This window comes from Mytilus galloprovincialis, chromosome 2 (genome assembly GCF_965363235.1).
Source record: "Mytilus galloprovincialis chromosome 2, xbMytGall1.hap1.1, whole genome shotgun sequence".
NCBI lineage: Eukaryota > Metazoa > Mollusca > Bivalvia > Mytilida > Mytilidae > Mytilus > Mytilus galloprovincialis.
This window is the reverse complement of record NC_134839.1, coordinates 76,267,895-76,292,375: the sequence shown is the minus strand read 5'-3', so window position 1 is coordinate 76,292,375 and position 24,481 is coordinate 76,267,895. Positions and strand designations below refer to the sequence as shown.

The 24,481-nt window shown below is 32.2% G+C and overlaps 2 protein-coding genes across 2 annotated transcripts in view; one reads left to right on the top strand and one right to left on the bottom strand.

Moving 5' to 3' along the window:
- Nucleotides 1-6,666: 6,666 nt before the first annotated feature.
- On the top strand, nt 6,667-11,714 carry LOC143064422 (uncharacterized). The gene is made up of 6 exons (XM_076237238.1): nt 6,667-6,776; nt 7,291-8,429; nt 8,667-8,758; nt 9,013-9,340; nt 9,862-10,018; nt 10,935-11,714. The coding sequence occupies exons 2-6, from the start codon at nt 7,317-7,319 to the stop codon at nt 11,354-11,356; spliced, it is 2,112 nt and encodes a 703-aa protein (XP_076093353.1). The 5' UTR covers nt 6,667-6,776; nt 7,291-7,316; the 3' UTR covers nt 11,357-11,714.
- Nucleotides 11,715-18,191: 6,477 nt separating this feature from the next.
- Nucleotides 18,192-24,481, bottom strand: part of LOC143064420 (uncharacterized) — a 135,894-nt gene continuing 129,604 nt past the window's right edge. The window contains exons 76-78 of the mRNA XM_076237236.1: nt 23,858-23,998; nt 19,221-19,302; nt 18,192-18,669 (exon numbers count right to left, since the gene is read on the bottom strand). Of these exons, the coding sequence (XP_076093351.1) occupies nt 18,529-18,669; nt 19,221-19,302; nt 23,858-23,998 (364 nt within the window). The 3' untranslated portion in view covers nt 18,192-18,528. The remainder of the gene's footprint in view (nt 18,670-19,220; nt 19,303-23,857; nt 23,999-24,481) is intronic.

Genomic DNA, 24,481 nt, shown 5'->3' with positions numbered 1-24,481 from the left:
TAAGAAGATCTTGTTTGTTAGAAGGGAATCCAATTTGTATTCTTGTTTATTACAAAATTGTTTGTTTAACATATTGTAAGAAATAATTTATGAAATAACGACTATGTGGTATGTGCTTTACTCGTATGTGCATTACTCACTGTTGAAGGCCGTAGGGTAACTTATAGTTATTAATTTCTGTGTCATTTTGGTTCCAACGACAAAGAACGCTACGAAGTATTAAATTCAATTTTCGGTGCTACTGGACTTATCACAGCCCAAGATCATGATGATTTCAACGAAAAAGCAGCAAACATATCTGTCTCTTACCCAAATTTCGACACGTACTTTCAAAAACTTAAAGAGCGATTGTACGAATATGTATTAAAACCACGTAATCAGCTTCAGCATGTTGATTTATGGACAAATAACAATTGTGAATCAATAAATCATGTGTTCAAAACGGCGATTAACTGGAAACCGAAAAGTATACCAGAACTTGTGAAAATTATCCACGAACTAGTCAAGCTGGAGTTTGCCGACTTAAGACGAACACTGTACAGCCAAGGCAATTACCTGCTGTTTGGATACTATATGCGCCACCAATTATTGTATCAATGCTGGCTTACAAAATCAGCTGATCAAAAAGATCGTCTTTTTCATAAACTTATGAAAGACAGTGACAGGTCCAGATTGACTTCAGAAAAAGAAAAAACTGTGACAAGTACTCTGTATGACTTTACCATGCCATTACCCCAAAGACTTACAAAGAAACCATGCCAGACAAAAAGACCTAGAGTTGCCCGAACACAGCCGCGATTTTGAACATTTAAATGTCTTATATTCAGTGCTATGAAATGTAATGTAAATATCTGTATATATAAATGTGAATTAAAATATTTAAAAGACATATATTCTGTCATTTATTAATATGAACATCAAATTATAAAACCTTCATTAGATATAATATATTGTTCTGGCCAGGAGACATATTTATTATTTACAAGAAATAATTACAAAAAACTTCTTCATTCTGAAATAAAAACACATTAATAGTATTTCAACAACAATTCATTTATTAGTATCCAACTTTACCAATCTTGTCCATTAAACACAACAAATAGCATGATTCCCGTGTAATCAGTTGTGTAATTAGACACGTGTCAAACGGTTCATTGATTTTCGGCACATCAAAGAAATACAGGCACGTGTCTAAATAATGTCGAATATCTTATTTATCTATGATTTTTTTTTCTACAAAAAATGAAATTTATGCATTAAATATCATTCTCTACCATAATATGAAAAGAAATTACATGTAACAGCACTCCATCTAGTCCTTAGTGGCATGTTATAAGTCCTTAGTGCACTAAGGACTCCTTAGCAGTGTTTAGACGCACCCTATTTTCAGAACATTAAAGTAGAAAGTCCCTGACTTAAGCGACTGCATGATGTCAAAAATATAATGATTATAATTCAATAAATCTCAATTTTAACATCTAGTTTAATAATCTATATTTCCTAAATTGTAAAATGAATATATATGCATTAACAAGTAAATATTTAACATCTCTCTCTTAAATATTCAAACAATTGTATATTTATCCTTTGTGTCTTTTTGTCCTTTGACTTTCTGTCCGCCAACGTACATTTGTCAGCTAGGTCAAGTTTTTACCCACTAAAAAGTGTTTTTCTTGAGGTTTATTTTTAGAAATATCTTATTAATTATGGATCAAAATTTAAGAATTCACGTTTTCGCAAGTTTAAGAATGTCACGTTTTCGCAAGTTTTTTTTTTTTTTTTTTTTTTTTTTTAATAAAATTCATGTATTGAAAGATGACTTCTTATTTTATATTTAATTCCTTTGAGAAATAAAAAAGTTATTAGCATTTTTATTTGGTCCTGTCATTGTCGATGTTGGCCCTGTCATTATCCGCGTTGGTTAGGTCATGTTTTCTGACGTTTTTAAAAAAATAAATCTATTTATTTCTTCTTACATCGATATATAAAATGATAAAATCTTATTATATTTCAAATTTTAGATAAATCCTTTCAGAAATGAAAAAGTTATTAGCATTTTTCATTTACGGTCCTGTTATTCGGTCCTGCCATTCGATGGATATAACACGATACAAGATATAAAAATCGATTTTATGAAGATTGCGTGTACTTTTATTAAATATGAACGCCTAGCCCTTAAACCTTATTATTGTATGCTGTTACACTAATTTAATCAGTACAACACCTATAACACCATTAAAAATCTTTTTCTCGGGATATATCAGTTTGTTTTTGGGATATTACGTTTTTCTCGTATTTCTCGGGAAATCGTGGTACCCCCAACTGTTGGGAGGGTCTAAACACCACCTAGGCCGCCTTGGTGCACTAAGCTCCAGGAAGTGCACTAAGCCCATGATGGGGTGGTGCTATGAATGAAAAAAACATACCATCGGACGTAGTTTTTCATGAAGATAATGTATCTGAATTTTTTAGTCATTAAAAATTGGAGTTAAGTCGTAATTTGATTTTTTCTGTCATCAAAGGTTTTGTCCGACGGCACGTGCTAGTAATTAACCAGGTAATAAAATCACTGATCCATGAAGAAATAAAGAAACAACAATTACACGGCTTATATATAATTACACCTTTTTGTTTGTCGTGTTATTGCGTGTATTTTATTTTTGTAGGATTTAAAACAAAACTTTGTATTTCTTTCTTTTTTTGTGTGTATTTTTTAATATGCTATTTTGACTTTATACTTTTATTTGTTTTTAATCAATACTTCGTTGTAATTCGAAAGTGCACAAAACGACTACATAAATTCATTTATTAATATTTCATTTTGATAACTATCAACAGATATGAAACATATAGTTTATAAACATATGTAAGAAAGTAAGTAAGTATGGATGACATTATCAATAAATAAATATAACAAAGGCTCACAAGCAAATATAAGTCATGATTTGTCTTTATACACATCGAATGAGAGAAATCGTGTGACATCACATCTGTCCAGTTTGAAGCTGTCTTTTATTATACGACAGAAAGAGAACGAATTGCTATGTGTTAAATCTATATTTATTCATCACCAAGGAGTTTATGCTTATTTATTTAATATATATATATGATGTTTAACATATATAGAAATTACGTAGAGCATTTTATGACAATATCTCTTTACAAGATTTATGAGAGACTATAGAAATTAAACTAAATTATCACTATATAATTATCATGTCTCTAAATTATTTCAGTTCTGTAAAAACATAACTATTAATCCAGCATATAAAAAAAAATTCTTCTACAATTTAATTTTGATTTAAACTTTTTGACTAAATCTGAAAAATTAAGTTGACTAAACGGTATGCGTTTTGTCATCGTTTAAGGTTGTATTGCGCGACCTTTATTTGCTTTTATCTTCGCCGTTCCACTATGACCTATGGACAGTGGTGGATATTTGTCTCATTTGCAATCATACACTAACTATTTATTTATATGAAATATAAATTTAATAATAATTACCTCTTGCAGAATTTCAAGTGGTCTGTCATACTTGTTGCAAATGGGTTGCATTGAACATGTTGAACCCCAAGGTCGCCACATTTTAACTCTTATATTTGAAGTAAGTCTGTATTATGATTTGTGTCTATTCGTGTTAATATTGAAACAGTAAATGGGAAAGAATAAAAAGAAAGAAATAGACAACAACATACTCCGCTTTGAGTAAAAGCCAATTTCTATTGTTTTTACTATTATTTCCGCAAATCATTTATTTCCAAATAAACACTTTTTTCCAAATATTTTTTTTACAACAAAGCATCAAAGAAAAGATCAACAGCCCTTTTATCATTACTAGTTAAGAACAAAGAATATAATTTACTAGTTAAAAGATAATCCATCAGAATTGATTGGATCAATTAACAAGGTGATCAGACATTACACAAGTAGAGCGCGTGTCACGTTAAAGATGTTAATAATTTTTAAATCTCTTTATATCATCGAACCAACATATTTTTTTTTTAAATAATGATTTATCTAAATTAATGATCTTGGTGCATATTTAACCTTTGCTTCATATCCTTAGTGCAGTATTTATAAATTCGTCAAGCTTCATTGGATTCCATCAACAATGTGACAACTGGACACATTACACAAAATCGGCGCGTGTCATATAAAATGTTAATAACTCTTTTATTTCTGAATATATTTACACCAAAATTTAAATATATGCTCTTTATTCAAATCTGTATCGTACTAAATGACCTTGGTGCTTATTTGACTTGTCCATCATGGGCTTAGTGCACTTCCTGGAGCTTAGTGCACCAAGGCGGCCTAGGTGGTGTTTAGACGTACCGCAACTGTTAACATATAAAAATTACTAAAATCATAATGAGTTATCACAGATAAATGATTAAAGCCTCAGTAAAATTATTAAAAAGACAAATTCACTAAAGATGGATTTATGTGAGGTTTAAATATGAGAGGCGGATTTTGCGGGGCAGGGGGCCCAAGGCCCCCCTTTTTTGGAAAAATTTTGGTTGCTTACATAGGGAATCACTGAAGGGTGACTGGAGCGGGCCCCCTCTTAGGTCAGTCAGTGGGCCCCCACTTATGAACATTTCTGGATCCGCCACTGAATATAATATTTTTACCTATTTTATCTACAACATTTGAAATGCTTATTTGATTGGGAGATTGCAAACAAACGATCTTTTAAAAACTAAACCGTGAAAACGTAACGAAAAGTAACGAAACAACTAACATCATTTTGAACAAAATGTCCTCTTGCGTTGTGCGGGGCCGAAGTTCTAAAGAGAAGTCTCGCAGTTAAGACAAAATATCATCAAATAAGAGTACGAGAAGACAATAGCAGTACATTTATAAGATTTAAAAATTATAAAGGATTGTCTTTTAAAAGAAAGCTCATGTAAACTTGTTTTACAGTAACACTCAACAATTCAAGTACATGTATTTAGAACATACTCACCCCTTCTCGTCCAATGAAAAGACAGTTTTTTGCCCTCTAATTTTTCATAGTATATGGTTTTCCATGCACTATGAAATGCTATACACGAATGAGGGCCCTCATGGGGTTTTTGATTATGTGATTACTTGGCCGTTTTTTTAATGATTATTTGATTATTAAGCCAAATATTTCATGATTATTTGATTACCTAGGACTGTATTTTTAGTTTATGATTATTTGATTACTAAAGATAAGCAAATATTTAATGATTATGTGATTATATTGGCAAAAATATGGTGATTATGTGATTACTAGGACCCCCCCATGAGGGGCCTCACGAATGACTTTTCATTGTCAGTTAATTATGAAATTGAACTCTTAATAGCTGCACTAACGAAGTGTACAATCCCCTAAGGCATTTTCCTTGGGAAAATAGCCTACTGATTAAAGATGAAAGAGCAAAGATTAAAATAAAAACATTTTGAATTTTGCAATATTTCATGCATTTTTTAATGGTACACATATAGAATACACAAAAAAAAAATTGGTAAGAATAAATAAAATGATATTTATTTAATTTATATACCTTACATTTGAGGGAATTATTTTCTTTTTCTTTCAAAAAAAAAAACACAATGCCAGACTGCTGATATATAAAGCAAATGATTGTTTTCGGAGAAACACAATACATTTTAATTTATCAATAAAAAGTAAACATTTAATGTTGAATGGTCTGAATTCAAATATGCATACAGAGAGTTTTATATTTATAAAAAAAATCAAATTTCAAAAAGGGGATTTATATAACATTGTGTTGCTATTTAAAATTAAAAAAATCTAAAGATATATAAGTATTAAATTTTACCTGAAGCAGAAGTAAAACAATTTATCCTTCACAAACTATGTCAGTGCTATTTCATTTTATCCATTGAAATGATCATTACCTATGTTTTATATTTAGTTCATAAAAAAAGTGAATTTAATTACTCTTATTTAGGTTTGAATATTACAATGGGAAAGGATAGTTTTGTAAGGTCACTCGAAAGTGTGAATATGTTCTAAATTGGTCAGACAATACTTGGTCATGTTTTATGAAGATTTAAGCCCAAGGCGAATCAGACAATACTTGGTCATGTTTTATGAAGATTTAACCCCTCGGCTTCGCCTCGCCTTGGGCTCAAATCTTCATAAAACATGACCAAGTATTGTCTAACCTATAAATAAAAAATACTCATCTACAGGTCAGCACAAAGCCTTCAGCAATGTACAAGTGCCCATGTCTTACTCAGCCACAATAGCCCCCGAGTAGAAAAAAAAATCACAACCAGTCCTTTCAGCCCGAGGTTAATTGTGAGAGACCAATATAAATCGACCAATTACATGCAATTATTGCCCATTCATAGATTATTATTGGTTTCACTTTAGCCGTTAAAAATAGAGAATGGGGTTGGGAGATATTAGTGTTTTATATTTTAATATACAACTATGCCACATTTGCGGTGGTCTTTATTCTTTTTCTTGCATTGAACTTAAAATGTGTTGACGATATATTGTTACACCCGGTTGCTACCAAAAACTAAGCATTTAAAGCGCACCATTCCTCCAAAATATTTAATTTGGAAAATACAAATTTAAATTCTCCTTACTTTACCGTGAAATAGTTTTTTTCGATCTTCTTATGCATTTTCTATAAATATAAAGGTAAAGATCGAGAAGTACTGGTATGTGACCAGTATAAACATGATAAGAAATGTTTAGAGTAATCACGTGAACAATATATCTGTATAAAAACTCCTTCTGCAGGACTTTGAAAGCCATATAAGCATAGGTAAGTAATATGCACTTGCAAGAGGCATGATATTTATATACATATTAAATATTAATTTACGCAAACATAACTTATCAGGAATACAATTTTAAAGGTCACTTCTCGTCTGTATAATAATTAAGGGTTTTAAAGTAGATATATCATTATAATAATAAAATTAACTTCCTGTAAATGTAGCTCAGTTGTAGAAATACTATTCTATGGGTACAAATGTGAGTACTACAAATTTCATTGGTATTTCAATATTTAAGAGAAAGTAGCATAGCCGCCTATCTAAACCCATATTAAAGCAATCATGTGCATTCATGTTGCATATTGATTTTTCTTATGTCGATTTATCGGTCCATCTATATACGTTATATATTGAATTCGTGGATAACACATATATTAAATCAGTCAAGGTTGTGTTCATCTATTAATATACTGATATAACAACAAGATAAATTTAAATGTTTAGCAACAAAAATAGAAATATGTGCAACGAATTAAGTGGCATTTAATTTCAATATTTTAGGCATTGAACGACATTGAGCTGCAGTGATGTCTGTCAACCAACAGCAGAAGCGCGCAATGAAGCGCCTTATGCAAGATTATGATGAAATTCAGAGGGAGCCAGTGGAAAATGTATCAGCAGCGCCACTGGATGAAAATGTGTTTGAATGGCACTGTAACTTCAAACATGACGACATAATCTATCACTTACTATTACTGTTTACAGACAATTATCCATACGAAAGTCCCAGTGCAGAATTCGTACCAGTTGGGTTCCAGTACAACAGTGGAGCAACAAAACAAGGAAAGAAAGGAACCAAAGTTTGCTTGGATATATTTTCTGACTTTGCTGATATTCATACAGAATGGAAAGATGAGAAATCTGTTGGTTGGTCTCCTGGTTACACAGTACAGACGATTCTTCTAAACGTAGTTGCTTTTCTTGCCGAGACGCAATCCGGTAGTAGTTGGTGGCAGTGCACCAATTCAAATGTCCATAACTTACAATTATCGGAGTCATTCTCGTGCAAGGACTGTGGTCATAATTATAAAAAACCGTTTCCACCCATCAATGCAGGAAAGCCTGAATTGCCATTGAAAAAACAAGATTCGAAAAAGGGAAAGAAGGTTGCGCCAAAAGCAGATTCAACAGAAGTTATCATTGACTACATGTCTAAAGAACAATTTTCTTTAGCTGTCCCAAAAAGTGACGATGATCTATTTGGTTATGGACTGATTGTATCTGGACCGACACATAGACCATCTCTTACCACACCTTGTGAGTTTCTCAAACAAGAGTCATTCACAAGCATGAATAAAGCCATGGGCTGCGTCAAAAGTGTAATGAAAGAAGATGTAAAATTCTTTCTTCCGATGTACATCCATCCTCCACATGGTGATAAAATAAAACAGACATTTGAAAATTCATTAGTCCAAGTTGCTGGAATACTGAAGAGCTGTAACCCGAAGAAAACTCCAATTGAAGAAATTGTCATTCGTGTCATACCAAACTTAATGAGCGCCACTGTAGTAGAATTTTCTAAAGGAACTCAACATACAAGCGACAACAGCCTGAATGGATATTTCTCCTTACACAGATTACTACTATGGGCATTGGAAACCTACCCAAATCTTCAAAAACTTATTGACGATCGTTTGAAGGTAAACAAAAAAATGGAATTAAAAAAACTAACATAATTTCAAATAAACAAAACAAAATCATTGTATAATTTATGATATTTGTGTGTTAGTTTGCTATAAATAAATGGCACATCAAGTGTTCTTAATCATCGAACTCTGTCCTAGTATTGAAATATAATGTAAATTTTATTTTACCCATTTAATAGTATTCTACGTCTGGTGCAAGTTAAAATTATTTTTTAATGCTATGTTTTACAGGAATTCATAGACAACGAAGACAGAAGAACGAAGAAAGCCTGTCCACATATAGGAGAGTGGCTGATGTTACTAGCTGCATCTTCAAAATATAGGTTAGTACTGTTTAGGTGACGCTGTTATTGAATACTATTCGGTGATGAAGAGCACACGAATGACGCTGGCACCTGAACTATACACTTACTTTAGTGGTGAATTTAAAAGATGTCGGAGTAAGCGTACGAATTTTTAAATGAAGTTATCAAGTTGTTGTTTAATAAATGCAAAATTTATCCACCGAAAGACAGTCTTTATGACCCACTATAAATACACTTTTGAAAACAATTTATTATTTTGTTTGTACATTCAGATGGCAAGATGCAGCAATGGCGTATCTGTCTGAGAGCTGGAGACGACATGTAATGTGGTATGTTAAAGAAGACGCTAAGCTTGGTTTCCTAGACACAGACAAACCCTACAGAATCAACCAAACATTTGAACGCACAGCTGTTAGCAGGAAACTTTTAGCCTTTCAGGTTTTGTTTTTGGATATCGCCATGCCAAAGGACAAAACGAGAAAGGACTTGATCAAAAGATACGACGCGAACCTCGGGTTTCCTACAGCAGAAATGGTGAAAGTGATGAAAGATTCCATTGAGAAGTTGAAAAATGTCAAAACGTACAAGGACTGGTTCGATGTAAGTTCTTCAAACATTAATTTGCTATGACAAGGCATGATAGTAGACATTAGAAATTAAACTTAGAAAAAAAAAATCGCTTTGATGTAGTGCTGATGGTTAAGGAATAATACTATAGCACTATAGAAGATAATTTAAAAAGTTATAAGGATGATTTATATGTAAATTCTACAAGCTAAAATTCTATATGTAAAGTTCTGATGATTTAAACCTTATTTTTTAAAGCCTACACACATATGTTATTCATTGTAATTTAGTCCAGTCACTTAAACTGATAAAGCATAATCCTTTCACATGTATTTAAAAATTTCCGAGTATATACATCATGTGCTTAACCCCAATGAAAGGTACATTAAACATGTCAAACTTCAATAGTTTTAAAAGGTGAAATAGGAATAAGATCAACACGCATGTGGGTTTAAACAAAAAATAAGAATAAGATCTACTGACTGACGACGAACCCGCAGAGTAGAAAGTAAAGTAAAACGCACAATACCAATATTAAAAACTTCATTTTGTAGGTCCTGAAAGTTAAACCTCTTAGTGAACAAGAAGTTTATGATAAACTGTTAGATTCTGTAAATTATTCACTAAAGACAGATGGTTACAGATGGACATTTTGGAAGAACGCTGGTGGATGGATGGAAGTTTTAAAGAGATATCCAATAGAAAAGAAACGTATGCTATTTGTTACTAACTATAAAGAGTCAGACATTTTACTGGGCATACCATTTGTCTGCACTAAAATCTGTCTCAACTATACATTGTGTACTGTACCGTACTAACAATAGGTATAAATTAGAATAAGATCTACTAACTGACGACGAACCCGCAGAGTAGAAAGTAAAGTAAAACGCACAATACCAATATTTAAAATAACAATAGGTATAAATTCCTTGTGTGAAATGAATTTTCCAATTTTTGCTACACGACCAATCCAGAGAACCTAGGGACATGTCCTATCAGAGAGGGAAAAGATACTAAAGGGACATTCAAACTCTGCAAGTCAAGGCTAAAATAAACTGATAATGCCATGGCAAAAAAAAAGAGCACAACATATAGAAAACTAAAGACCGAGCAACACTGTAACCCCACTAAAAACCGGAGGATGACCTCAATTGCTCCATATCATACATCAGTTTAAAGTCAGTCCAGACTCGGTTGCACTGGTTGGAATATGGTGGGCGTCACTGTTTTGAAACTCTTTGAAATACGATTTCTACTAAGATAAGTTATGTTCCGAGTAGTTAAAATTTCAGTTAATGCAGTCTTAACTAGAGAATTCAAAGAAATTCTGATTTTTTGGGGGGGATTGGTAGTTAGGTAAATAAAAATAACACAAAAATGAACAACAAATACAACCTCAGTCATGTTATTTGCTGAAACGGGATACAAGTGTAAATATATATATAGTTTTAAAAAAGGTTTAAATGTCAAATGCTTATTCATTGTTATATAAATAAAGTTTGCAATACCAAGGAGGTTATGTCTCATATAACCTCCTTGGTAATACAAACTGAAGCAACCATGAAATCACCTACAATTGATATTGTTTTTATATAATAATTGTTTTTTTAAATAATTTTTGAAACAGCTAAAGTTGAGAAAGATAAAGCAAGTACTTCTAAAGGAAAACCAATCAAGGAAGATGAAACGTCAAAGAAAGGTCAAGGAAAGAAATCAAAGAAAGAAGATATTGAAGAACCAAAGGCAAAGGGCCGGGGAAAGAAAGCTAAAGCTGAAGACATGGAAATTGAAGCACCAAAACCAAAAGGCCGGGGAAAGAAAGCTAAAGTCGAAGATGTTGAAATTGAAGAACCAAAGGCAAAGGGACGAAAAAGAAAAGCCGAAACAGACGATATGGAAACTGAAGCGCCAAAACCAAAAGGTCGGGGAAAGAAAGCTAAAGTTGAACTTATGGAAGTAAAAGAACCCACAACTCCTGTTAGAGGCCGAGGAAAGCGTAAAGCTGAAGATTCACCAGCGATTGGACGTAAAGCTAAGAAAGCCCGTTGAAAGAGTTGAAAGAATAAGTTCAACTTGGTGTTGTGATGATTCTAATATTCTTGTTGTGAAGTAATAACTGGTTGTATAGCCTTACCAATTAACGTGATGGATAATTATTACTACATGTATATGACAATCATTGGAGACAAGTCTCATGTGTATCCCCATAATGTTGTAACTTACTTTACTGTTGTAGTATAAATCACCACCGCTTATATGTAGTATTGATATGTAAATAACAATCTTGGATACTAATTTGATTTTAATTAAGTTGTGTAACGTAACATAGTGATATATTTCACCTGGTGTTGTCTACTGTAATGCTACCAGGAAATTTGTTTTGATTAAAAAATAAATTTGTATTTTATTTATTGTGGTTTAAGTTACAAATTAATCTTAAGGAGCATGCTTGCATACCTACTGCATCCAAAACAATTCAGTTACAACCGTGAAATTGGAAACTGATTACATTGTATCATTTGGAAGCAGGTTCAACAACCAACCAACCAAATTGTATGTATCAGATCTAGAAAATCAAAATTCAGGGGACAAAACAACCGGTGACAAAACATGAACCAATTAAAATAACCCCAACAGTTCCAGTGCAACAAAACAAGAAGAACACGAAAAACTAACCATAACGGATTGGAACGCTGAGTAACCCATGTTTGCAAAGTTGTCAATGCCAACAATTAACCAAATTCGCTAAGGATCAAGTTCATGAATACAAATGTTGAGGTTTTGAGAAAATATGTCTAAATCAACAAAACACTGATAACTTTTGTGGCGATATTTACACAATCGACCTGTATCTTCATAAAACAAACGACAGCAAAACACTTCTTGTACACCTGGTAAACCTTATCAGCATCAACATCACTTCCTCCAAGAAATAATAGATGAATCAAATACCCCCGAATTGTCAACAATCTAGCAGACCTTATCCTTATAAACAATCCAACTGACATTATGTCATACACAACATGACAACTATACCATATAGTGGCCAGTGACTATAATATTGACTATGTTAAACCAGACATCAGAAATAGATGTAAAGTTTTAAGGTGGCACGGTAGTATTTCCTGGCCCATAGGGATAATGATAGCCTTTTTAGAATTTTCACCACTTTCTAACACTGCAAAAAAATCTACATTCACACTTAACTGAAGTACTTTCATTTTACTATTTAGAAATGAATTTGAATATGTATCATGACCGTTTACTTTTTTTGCTATTTTTAGAAACCTAAGGCCACTAGTAATTTTAGGTCTTTTATGGTGCAGTGAATACAAAATTAAAAAAAATTCTCAAAAATTCATTTTCATCTGTATGTAAAATTATTTCATATTTTTCTACACCTGATTCATCCCTCAGTTTGGGAAAGTATGTTCAGTTGATACTGTATTTTTTGTCCAATCACACTGTTTAGATACATTTACCTAAGTATGGTACACAAAAGAGCAACCTAAATTCTGGAATGCAAATACTACCGTGCCACCTATATCTACATGGCAAACTAGGAATCCATTAAATCAGGCCTACAAAACAACACACGGAACTGTTTAAAATGTATTCAATTTCAAGTTTAAATAGATATAAATTAAGCTGCTGACTACTTTGGTACAAATGCTGAAAATATCATATATGGTGGTAAATAGTAATCAAAGGTTAAAATTACAACAATATTTAAAACTACTTTTCAAAAAATCTTTTAAACTAGGCTGTATATCCGACATTCTGAAAATTGGTTCACTATTTCCTGCCGTATGCAAGAAAAAGGATAATGCTAGATATGCTAAAAACTATAGAGGAATATTAGTCACAATATATACTCCAAAATAATTGAAAAGACAGGATAGACAAAACCCATTACATAGAGGATTTACTAAGAAAACCACTCTCTGTTATGTGAAGTCAGCACTTATGGCACCACCTTGGCGTACAGTACACCCTGTTTTTTCAAAGACTTCTGCAGTTTTATTTTTCACTTTTTTTTAAAGGTTATCTATCAATATTATGGATGATGAATTGATCAGAGATTTCTGTTTGATATAATCTCATTATAAGATTCGAAAGTACACGCTCATCAAATGCAAATTGTCCATCAAATAAACCAAGTATGTATGTTGGTAGTTTTAAATCTTTACTCTCACTCACGCTCAAACTCTTCAATCATTAACTTTGATAACTAATTATACAAATTGTATGTAAACCTCTACTAAACCTTTTATGTGACACAGACAAAGGTGGACACATAGGTAATATTAGTTGCTGTGCTTCAACATGTGCTGATGATGTTGCTATCATAGCAAACAATCCTATAGAACTTCAGATGCTAGTAAGTATTGCTGTCAACTTAAGCAAGAGAGAGGGATATACTTTACAACCAACATGAAACTTAATAGTACCCTTAAACACCTTATACAGGTCGATTGAAATAGAAGACAATTTTTGGCATATAAACAATATCCGTATGCCAGTGTTTTATAATTTTCTTATGGAATTGTTAGATAGTATCACACATGTTGCCTGACGGTAGTATTTTCATAACAAAATTCAGTATAGACATGAAATATTTACACAGACACTCTAATTGTCTCAACAAACAACTGACCCCGCCACATACATATTAAGTGGAATGCTACCAGTTGAAGCTGAAATCCATCTAAAAGCTTCAACATTTTTTGAAACATTACTAAAGCTAACAAAATATCAGTTGAATGAAGATTGGCAAAAGACGGCTACAAAAAAAAATCACATACAATTAAAAGCTGGTTTATAGAAATAAAGAAAATATGCCTAAAATATGATTTGCCAGAATGTTAGAATTTCTTAACATATCCACTTGGAAAATTTCAATGGAAAATCTGATTATAAGGGAAATGTATACATATTGGAGTAAAAAGATAACAACTCTGAGGGTTATTCAAGTTTACAACACATAGCAGGTGCCTACAAGATCAAAGCAATACATCTAATCCTTACAACTAACACCTCAAACTGCAGACACATCAAAAGAAAACATATAAGAATCTGCAACAGGAAATTACATAATACAATCAATTCAAGCCAATTTCAACAAATGTGAGGTATCTGCCACCTGTAAAATGTGTAATAATTAGGAAGAGACAATAGAAAACTTCCTAATCTCATGTACTCATCTAGAACTGGAGAGAGAGCATCGTATTAAAATACGTAAGCTATTACTGTCTTAGAAAGTTTGAACTATAATATTTAACATAAGTTTGGATGTGAACTTAATCCGTTATATATATCAATAACCCATACTACCTTGTGAAATTTTGTGCCTCCACTCAAATTTTTGTTTTATGTAGCTAATAGTTTATCAGCTTGCATGTTGAACCTGCTTGTAGAACACTTATATGTAACCGTAATATGCAAAGGTACAAGCTCCTAATTCTAATATGACGCGCTTCTTTCGCTTTGTGAATAAACCCATGCTCTAAATCCAATAAAACTGTTTGCACATGCGTATATTGACTACTGCAGAATGATGAATTTTATCAAATTAACATGCATTTAATATATTTATTTAATTTAAAACACTTCCAAACTCTTAAATAATGCGCATGCTGTTACTAATTCATTTATCATGACTGTAATGTATCGCAGTTCGAAATTGACATATTTGACCTAGATACGGACAACTGTTCATGCTGTTTGTTCAAACTTCTCCCTATGACAAATCACATTGCCAGTCGTTTGCTTATTTACAAACAAAAAAGGGAGGTTCATGGAAGAGCCTATAAAACGCTCTACACTTGTTAACATGTGACATAGAAATTACCTTAATTGTCCTAATCAGAATCGAAATAATTGATGCAAGCTGTACTTTATTGTAGTTTTAACAAGGGAAGACATTATATTCGTGTTATTTGAACCCTCACTATCGCTCGGGCTAAAATAATCACGAATATAATGTCTACCCATGTTAAAACTACAATAAAGTATAGCTCGCATCAATTATTTCTTAAACACAGGACAGAAAACATAAAAAAAGTAAATCTCAGTAGTAGTTGTGTGTGGACTGCAAGTTATTATTATCTAATAGAAAATATAATTTAAATTTCACAATAAAGACTTGATGTGTGATGCTATACTGGTGGAAGAGTATATTGACATACTTGTATAGTTCACAGACTGTATTATGATTCTATTGGTGATTGGATTTATTACTTTGTTCTGAAGGTGTGCCTATATTTGTTAGAATATATGAAGATACAGAATACAGTGATAGCAAACATACCTTAAAAATATTTAAAACATGGATAATGAAACACTCCAACGACTCATAAACGATAAAAATAAACAATACAAGAAGAGATTGATTGATTGCTTAACGTCCAGTGGCAAATATACAAGAAGAGAGAGTTGTCACATTATTGACTGATAAATATCAGGTACTGGCTTTTATTAGGTCGAAAACCTATCAGTAACGATTAATTATTTTGGCGAAACCACCCAAGGCAGTCACCACAAACGACGCAACAATGCACACAGCAGTTTGAACATTGAACAACTCCGCTCCATATTCTATAGGTGAACCACGAAAATAAATGTTCAACGAATGACAAATGTCCTATAGGCTTTTATGCAGACTTCGGCAAAATCAAATATCAACAAACATTAAAGTTTTCCTCAATCCACGAAAATAAGTGAATCCACAGCACTAGAAAAACATTAAGAAATTTCTCTGTGACTTATCCATTAACGAACCACATTCCATCATTCAATTAAGCAAAACCAAAAAAAATATTTTCAGTACATAAAATCATTTAGGACAACAGGACTGGCAAACCAAGAATAGCTGCTCTAAAAAAATATGAAAATCGTATACAGCTAACATCCTAAATGAACAGATTGAATCAGTTTTTACATCAGAAATAAAAGATTCTTGACTAGATAAACAGGTAAGCCCTCATCCAATTATTTCAAGCCAAAAACACTGCTACACATGGCATATAGTAAATGTATTTAACAACTACAACTCAGACAAATCCCCCCCCCTCCAATCTTTTAGTTTCCATAGTTTTCAAAATTTTAGATAATTATTAACCACTATGTTCTATTTTCAATCATGATTGCTTCCTAGACCACAGCATAATTTTCAAACTACCATGTCTTGCTGGTCATTTTTTTTCCTGTGAATTGTTTTGTCTAATATCTGTTTAGCATTCCTCTACTTATTAAATTGTAGTTTTTCAAAATATTTACAAAAATGCTATGTTTGGCTAAAAATCATCATGTCAGGACTATTACATCTAGAAGGCATTCATGCACAGTTTGCTTTATAATTTTTTTTGTTACAGGTCTTGTATCTTTGATAATTTTTGGTTATTGGTTTTACTGCTTTAGCAACAAGTCAGCTGTCACATAACAGTTGGAACTTCACTTTATGAACATTTTCAGTACTGTCATATGTAACCTGTTAATGATAGTTTTAAAGGTATGGTTGACAGTTACATTTCATCCTTATGCTTTTTCAATTCGTTATGATGGCTTAGTTGGTGGATGGGCTGGTCATCAAAGCCAATTGTTAAACAAGGCACACAAAGGATAATAATGACCAAATAAAAATCCTGCTATGGGTCTTTTCTTGACTAAACATGAAAACTACAAAGTCAGTGCTGCCACTAAAATGTTACAGGAAGTGTGTACATGCATTCTACATGTTACATCGACTGGAGGTCTACTCAGGTCATTTCCTTGGTATCAGGTGTAGATCCACTGGTCTTGGGTTTCATGTTCATTGGTATTAGGTGTGGATCCACTTGTCTTGGGTTGCATGTTCATTGGTATTAGGTGTGGATCCACTTGTCTTGGGTTGCATGTTCATTGGTATTAGGTAAGGATCCACTTGTCTTGGGTTGCATGTTCATTGGTATTAGGTAAGGATCCACTTGTCTTGGGTTGCATGTACTTGAATTTATAATACTGTCCTTATGTGAATATGGGACACTAACATAATGCTTGAATGGAAGCTGATCTCTGGTAGTTACATCACTACAATCAGTATACTTAATGAGGCAAATGGCCACGAATATGAATGATGCCATTCTGTCAAGTGGAGAAAAATCAAACTGGACTAAACTAATAAAGATGAAACACCACTGGATATATTGCCTTATGATAATAAAGATGTAACACCACTGGAAATACTGCCATATGATAATATAGATGTAACACCACTGGAAATATTGCCATAGGATAATAAAGATGTAACACCACTGGAAATATTGCCATACGATAATATAGATGTAGCACCACTATAAATATTGTCATATGATAATAAAGATGTAACACCACTGGAAATATTGCCATATGATAATATAGATGTAGCACCACTGGAAATATTGCCATTATGATAATATAGATGTAACACCAATGGAAATATTGCCATATGATAATAAAGATGTAACACCACTGGAAATATTGCCATAGGATAATAAAGATGTAACACCACTGGAAATATTGCCATAGGATAATAAAGATGTAACACCACTGGAAATATTGCCATAGGATAATAAAGATGTAACACCACTGGAAATATTGCCATAGGATAATAAAGATATAACACCACTGGAAATATTGCCATATGATAATATAGATGTAGCACCACTGGACATATTACCATATGATAATAAAGATGTAACACCACTGGAAATATGCCATATTGCCATATGATAATAAAGATGTATCACCACTGGAAATATTGCCATATGATAATATAGATGAACACCACTGGAAATATTGTCATATGCTTATAAAGATGTAACACCACTGGAAATATTGCCATATGATAATAAAGATGTAACACCACTGGAAATATATTGTTTAATTACATTCAGCTGACAATAATTTGTAAAAGTATTTTAATTTACTGAATGTCATTATTTGTAACAGCAGTATATATTTTATCATTTTTTTTAACTTATGAAAACAGGTCTAATTTAGTTTGTATGAATATATAAGTTTATGTTAGTAACCCATAATATCTATGACAATTCAAAACATTAATCTGAATTTCAGAAATATAAAATTATAAAATTCTGATTAAATAAAATGTGAATGTCGTATAATTGATAAACACTTGAAGTCTTTACATATTTTAGCAAAAGAGGTAAAAAAAAAATGTTCAGCAGCAGTGATATTCCATGCTACGATTGTACCAGCCATTTCTCCACAGTGTCTATACTATTTTTCATCCACTTGATATTAGCCTGTACTGTCTCAATAGCCTGTTTGTAAGATGTTTTTGCTCTGTGAAGATCAGCTATTGACTCGCCAAAATCCAGTAGCTAAAAAATAAAATGCCATCATTCTTTTTAAAATGTACTGAAAATTCAATTCACTCATTAGAATGAATAAATTCCCAATTGTGATTCCCCCCCCCCCACCATATGGCTTAGTATTTGAAAAATAAACCCTATGTGAACAAAATTCAGAATTTGACCCTACCTATTTGTAGCTCTTTCAATAACTTATATACAATCATAAATCCCATAGTTTGAAAAATTAAATTAGTTATAACATACTATCTGTACAGTATGACATTTATAACTATGTGCAATCCTGGCAGTTGAATTCAGCTTTTTATTTTATTAAAGCCAACAATGCAGAAGAAAAAAAATCACAAAATTTAAAATTGATAGTTAACATTTCTATAATCACAGCAGGAATTCTGTTTGATTTATCTCAAAGTCAAAAGACTTACAATAACTGATTCAGACATTTCTTATTCTAAATTTACATATATCATTTCATATCATTTTTATCTTCAGCTCTATCATACTCTCATAGAACTACACTAATTTTTCAATTGTAAGAGCAAGATATTTATAGTACAAACCTGTTGCAATTCAAATTCTGTATTAAAAACTCTGGCGACTTGTTTAATAACTCCACCACCATCCCAATACCCTGCTAAGTAACTGTAAAAACAAAACAATTCCATACATAAGTCATTTATGAACACTGATATTGTAACTGGAATTTAAGTAAGCTACAATATAACCAACATGAGAAATCAAATGACCATACTGGCCAATTTTTCTAGCTCTCCATGGAGGGTTTTAAGCAAAAGAAAGTTGTATGCATCTTTTAAATTGGTAAACATAATTTTAGATGCCATTTAAACTCCTTTGAATGACTTTTGTTTATTAGGTCTTTCCACTTTTCCGTGGAAATACCTATTGATTTTGTTCTGATTATTATTATCTTTCTTCTTCCGCCTAAATTTTTTTCTTGTGTAGTTTTGTTGTTTCGTAAGATGTCGCTTAGATATTTGGAATATGATATCGTATAGTTTATACGCTTTTAAAGCTGACAACTGCGTAACCAAATACTTTACGTTGTAAGAGTTATCTCCCCAAACACTGTTTTTCTTGTGGCCACTACTCCTTCACAACCGTAAAAGATTACGACATATGTATTTTACCAAATTGCTCGTTACATCTTCAGGATTAGGATATTCATTTGGACCAAAGCTTTCCAGAGACTCCATATGAGAGTTATTTCCCCTAATGCATTTGATATAAGTAATATACATGTCTAACTGGTACACAATAAGTGATAGAGACCTAGGGTCTTTTGATTTAAGATCCTTGGTCGAAAAAAATGAAAATGAGGTCAAGGTCAAAGGTCAAGGTGATATTCTTAATTTTGATTTTGGCTTATTTCGACTTATTTTCAAATACCGTATGATATATCAACAAATAATTTTTACTAAATTGTTAGTTGCGACATGCCGTTACTTGTAAATTTTGGTTGAAAAGGTGCGCAGACAATTAATGGGAGTTTTTGCACATCTTACATTTAGAATTACGCGTAAAGTGATATTTCTCATTAACCAAACATATTAAAGACCTAGGGTCTTTTGATTTAAGGTCCTTGGTTTATGACCTTGAAATTGAGGTCAAGGTCATAGGTTAATACGACGTTCTAGATTTTGACCTTTACTTTAAATTCATATAAATACAGCATAAAGCCATAGGAACTAACATTTTAAACTGATTTTTCATATTTCAATATCAAAATAGATCTTTACTAGTGGAAAGACCTACAATTGTTCTCTGAACAATTGGTTTTTAATGTATATATGTATCACTCAGAAACGTGTCCTTCCCCTCAAACATGTCCGATTTCCCCAAACGTGTCCAGATCGACGTCACTGAACTGCAAAACATGTATGGGCGCCAAAACGTGTCAATTGTATAAACGCCCAAACATGTCCATTTTTCAACTAACCCCAAACTTGTCCAATCTCCAAAACGTGTCAATATCATGCGTTATAAGGTTATTGCTATTTCGTTAACATATAATAATTTTACCATTTCATTAAAAAATAAATATAAAGTCGTAAGGTCTTTTTTAAACCAGCAGTATAAGCTAGGTAAAAGTGGGGGTGTCATTTAGGCTATGTTGTATGTAAATTGTAAGCAAACATTTTTATTTAAACTGTACATATACCTGGTCAAAATGTCCTTTTCTCTGCACATTAAAACTTTTATGTTCTCTCTAAATATGCATGAAACAATTGGACAATACGCAATCAACAGTCTAAAGTTAATTTATACACTAGAAATGTAAAATCATTTAAACTTGTATTGTTCTCACTAAAAATGCATGAAATACTTGCAACTGGAAATACCCCATCAACAGTCTAAATTTAAATTATACAACAAATGTAAAAACATTAGAACTTGTATAAATAAAAAAGAAGATGTGGTATGATTGCAAATGAGAAAACTGTCCACCATACCTGTCAACTGACCCGTAGTCTGCGGGTGTGACCCGAGATTTTCACAATTCTGAGGGATCACCCGGAACACCCGCCGGGTCATTGAAATAACCCGGGAATTCCGAAAATGACACGATTTCACCCGTATTTCTTAGCCTTGTGATTGATTTCATAAGTAATATTCCTTTGAAATACCGGCAAATTCGTAATTCTTCCATGAACAGGAAGTTCATCTAGCTATGTAAACTGTCAAATTAAGTGACCCATTAAGTGCATGGCTTCACTTGACAGCTTTGGTGTCAAACACACTGTTAATTAACACCAATTACCTTTAGCTTTTATAGGTCGTAAATAAATTGCACCATTGGTTTACAAACTGAACTAGAGTTACTTCCCCTTATTTGTCACCATTCAAAATTATTCCTTATATTTACGTTTTATGGGTGAAAAAGATTAAATCATAAAAATATAAAATTCAAATACATATTGAAAAATAACTTTTCATTATTTTTATACCTTTTTACAATTTTTTAAAAAAAGTTGAAAATTATTTTTTACATTTATACTTCCTTTAACTGTATTACTATATTTTGTCATAGTCTAATTTCCTTGTTAAATGAAAAATATTATAATCCGAGACCACAATTGTCGTCACTTGATTTTCGTTGTTCACGAATATAGTCCCTAGTGTTGACAGTGGGTTACTTGCCATTAATTTTTATACCCCTTCCAAATTTATTTCTCCATGTGTAATGCCTCAAATTGCAAGTAGGGGGGTGAAATTACACTGTAAAAAAAATTGGGTCCAGAATTTTAAAGGAAAGTAGTGATTTGGTCCAGCTGAAAAAGGTTGAAAATTAGCACTTCGGAAGCTGTCAAAAGATTTCAAGACGCCCTTAACATAAAATTGTCCATATTTTGAGTTAGAGCCGATGAAGTTTTCTATAATTTTGATATAATTTGTCCCAAAAGTAGTACAACACACTGTAAAAGTTTCTTTGAGAAAGCGCAGGTGGGATTTTTTTTATTTCCTTTATGTTCTAAAAGAAATGCACTACGAAATAATTGTGGTCTTGGACCTTATGGTTAAAGGCTACATAGTCAATAGGCTCAAACATTAAGAATTACATTAAATTCTAGTGTTTGATGAATGTAGTATTTTTTCTCAAAAAGAAAAGCACATAAGACTGAGTTACACAAATTTATAAAAATCTTTAAAAGTGCAATGAAATAATATTTAATAAGATTTAAAATGACTTAACAAAGTGAACATGCATTGATGTTTTGGTATCTTTGATATACATTATAAGAAAATGTACCATAAATACTGAAATTCAGCTCGAAAAAGTTCATACGCGATATGACCTGAGATTTGATTCTTCAATGCAGGTCATGACCTGCATTTTCATCGTCACAGGTTGACAGGTATGGTCCACAAGAGACCAACATGACACAGATATTAACAACTGTAGGTCACTGTACGGCCTTCAACAATGAGCAAAGCCCATACCGCATAGTCTCTAAATATGCATGAAGTACTTGCAACTGGACAATACGCAATCATCAGTCTAAAGTTTATAGATACAGTACAAATCAATTTTTCAATTACGGTAATTAACAACCAGTGTAGATCACATAATAATCATATTGATAAGATGAATCTATAAAACCATTGCTAGTAAAAAATCATTTTTATTGTGTCATTCTTATCTAGGGTCTGTTTATTTGAAAACAGAAGTCTGTTATATCATCTTTAACAGTATACAATGTGCCACGTCCAGGACACTTATCTATTTGTATTACTACACCTCTTCTCCAGAAACCGCTACTAAAAACAGCAGTCCCTTTGTTCATAGCAGTATTGTTTCTGTAACCAACGATATCTCCTTCATTGTAGTATATGTAGCTCGTTATATCGTCTAGAGAGTTTTTACTAAACAATTTTACATGATACATTTGTTCACTATCAAAGTACTGCGTGATACCAGTGTTGAAAAATGTGGAATAGCTCCCGGTATGATCATAATACATTTGTAGAACCTATCTACAGTATATGTATTGTTTACATGATGTCGTTCAAATAATGCATGAATTATTTGGCACTGAATGTTATGTTCTTGATCTTGTGTCTTAAGTGATGTTCGAAACCTAAAATTTATTTAAAAAAAACTTGATGAACAGTTTTTGATTTCATGAGCTTTTTAAATATCAAAACTGTTGAAAAAATGGAAGCAAACTTTGCTGAAAGATCGCTGATCAAATTTCCATAAAAAATAAAACCAAGTTTTTTACTGACTACGCTAGGTACTTGCACATCATGGATATAATCCCACTTTGACTGTACAAAGTTCCAGGCAAAAGTATGACCAATCTTATTACTGGCTACAATAGGTACTTACTCATCATGAATATAATCCCACTTTGACTGTACAAAGTTCCAGGCAATAGAACGACCAATCTTATTACTGGCTACATTAGGTACTTACTCATCATGAATATAATCCCACTTTGACTGTACAAAGTTCCAGGCAATAGAACGACCAATCTTATTACTGGCTACACTAGGTACTTACTCATCATGAATATAATCCCACTTTGACTGTACAAAGTTCCAGGCAATAGAACGACCAATCTTATTACTGGCTACACTAGGTACTTACTCATCATGAATATAATCCCACTTTGACTGTACAAAGTTCCAGGCAATAGAACGACCAATCTTATTACTGGCTACACTAGGTACTTACTCATCATGAATATAATCCCACTTTGACTGTACAAAGTTCCAGGCAATAGAACGACCAATGTTATTACTGGCTACATTGACCAGAATACTTCCTGTTTCTTGTTTCCTTATCTCTTCTGGGGTGATAGCATACTGTAAATATCTGGAAATCAATATCAGAAATAAACATTTACAAGAAAGTTAAACATTAAAATAACTGTCTAGGTTTCATTTCTCAATAAAAAAAAAATCAATTGTTCAAGTGCTGGTTCTAGTTTGGTAGTTATACATGATCAACACAATCCTTAATCCTATGTATAGAATATTAAAGTAAATGTAAATCAGCCGTGAATATGAAACTGTGTCAAACTAAATTGCATGCTTGATTTGTTAAAATGTTTTATCTATTGTTCAAACCACCCTCCCTTGTGAATTCTTTTCAAACTATTTTGAAAATAAGTGATAGTTATGAATGACAGTACTCCAAAAGATCTTCTAATTTTTTCAAAATCAAATGATTAATTTAATATGTCCTTGTATACTGCTTCACTTAATTTGTTGACATGTTATTTTTCTTGCTTTGCAGATGTGCAATCATATTTTTTTTTAATTTTCAAAACACTGAATGTTTAGCATACACTGGGTA

Coding starts and splice junctions, on each gene's coding strand:
- LOC143064422 (XM_076237238.1), top strand. CDS start 7,317: ATGTCTGTCAACCAACAGCAGAAGCGCGCAATGAAGCGCCTTATGCAA. Junction 8,430..8,666: donor TTATTGACGATCGTTTGAAG/GTAAACAAAAAA, acceptor TATGTTTTACAG/GAATTCATAGACAACGAAGA. Junction 8,759..9,012: donor GCTGCATCTTCAAAATATAG/GTTAGTACTGTT, acceptor TTGTACATTCAG/ATGGCAAGATGCAGCAATGG.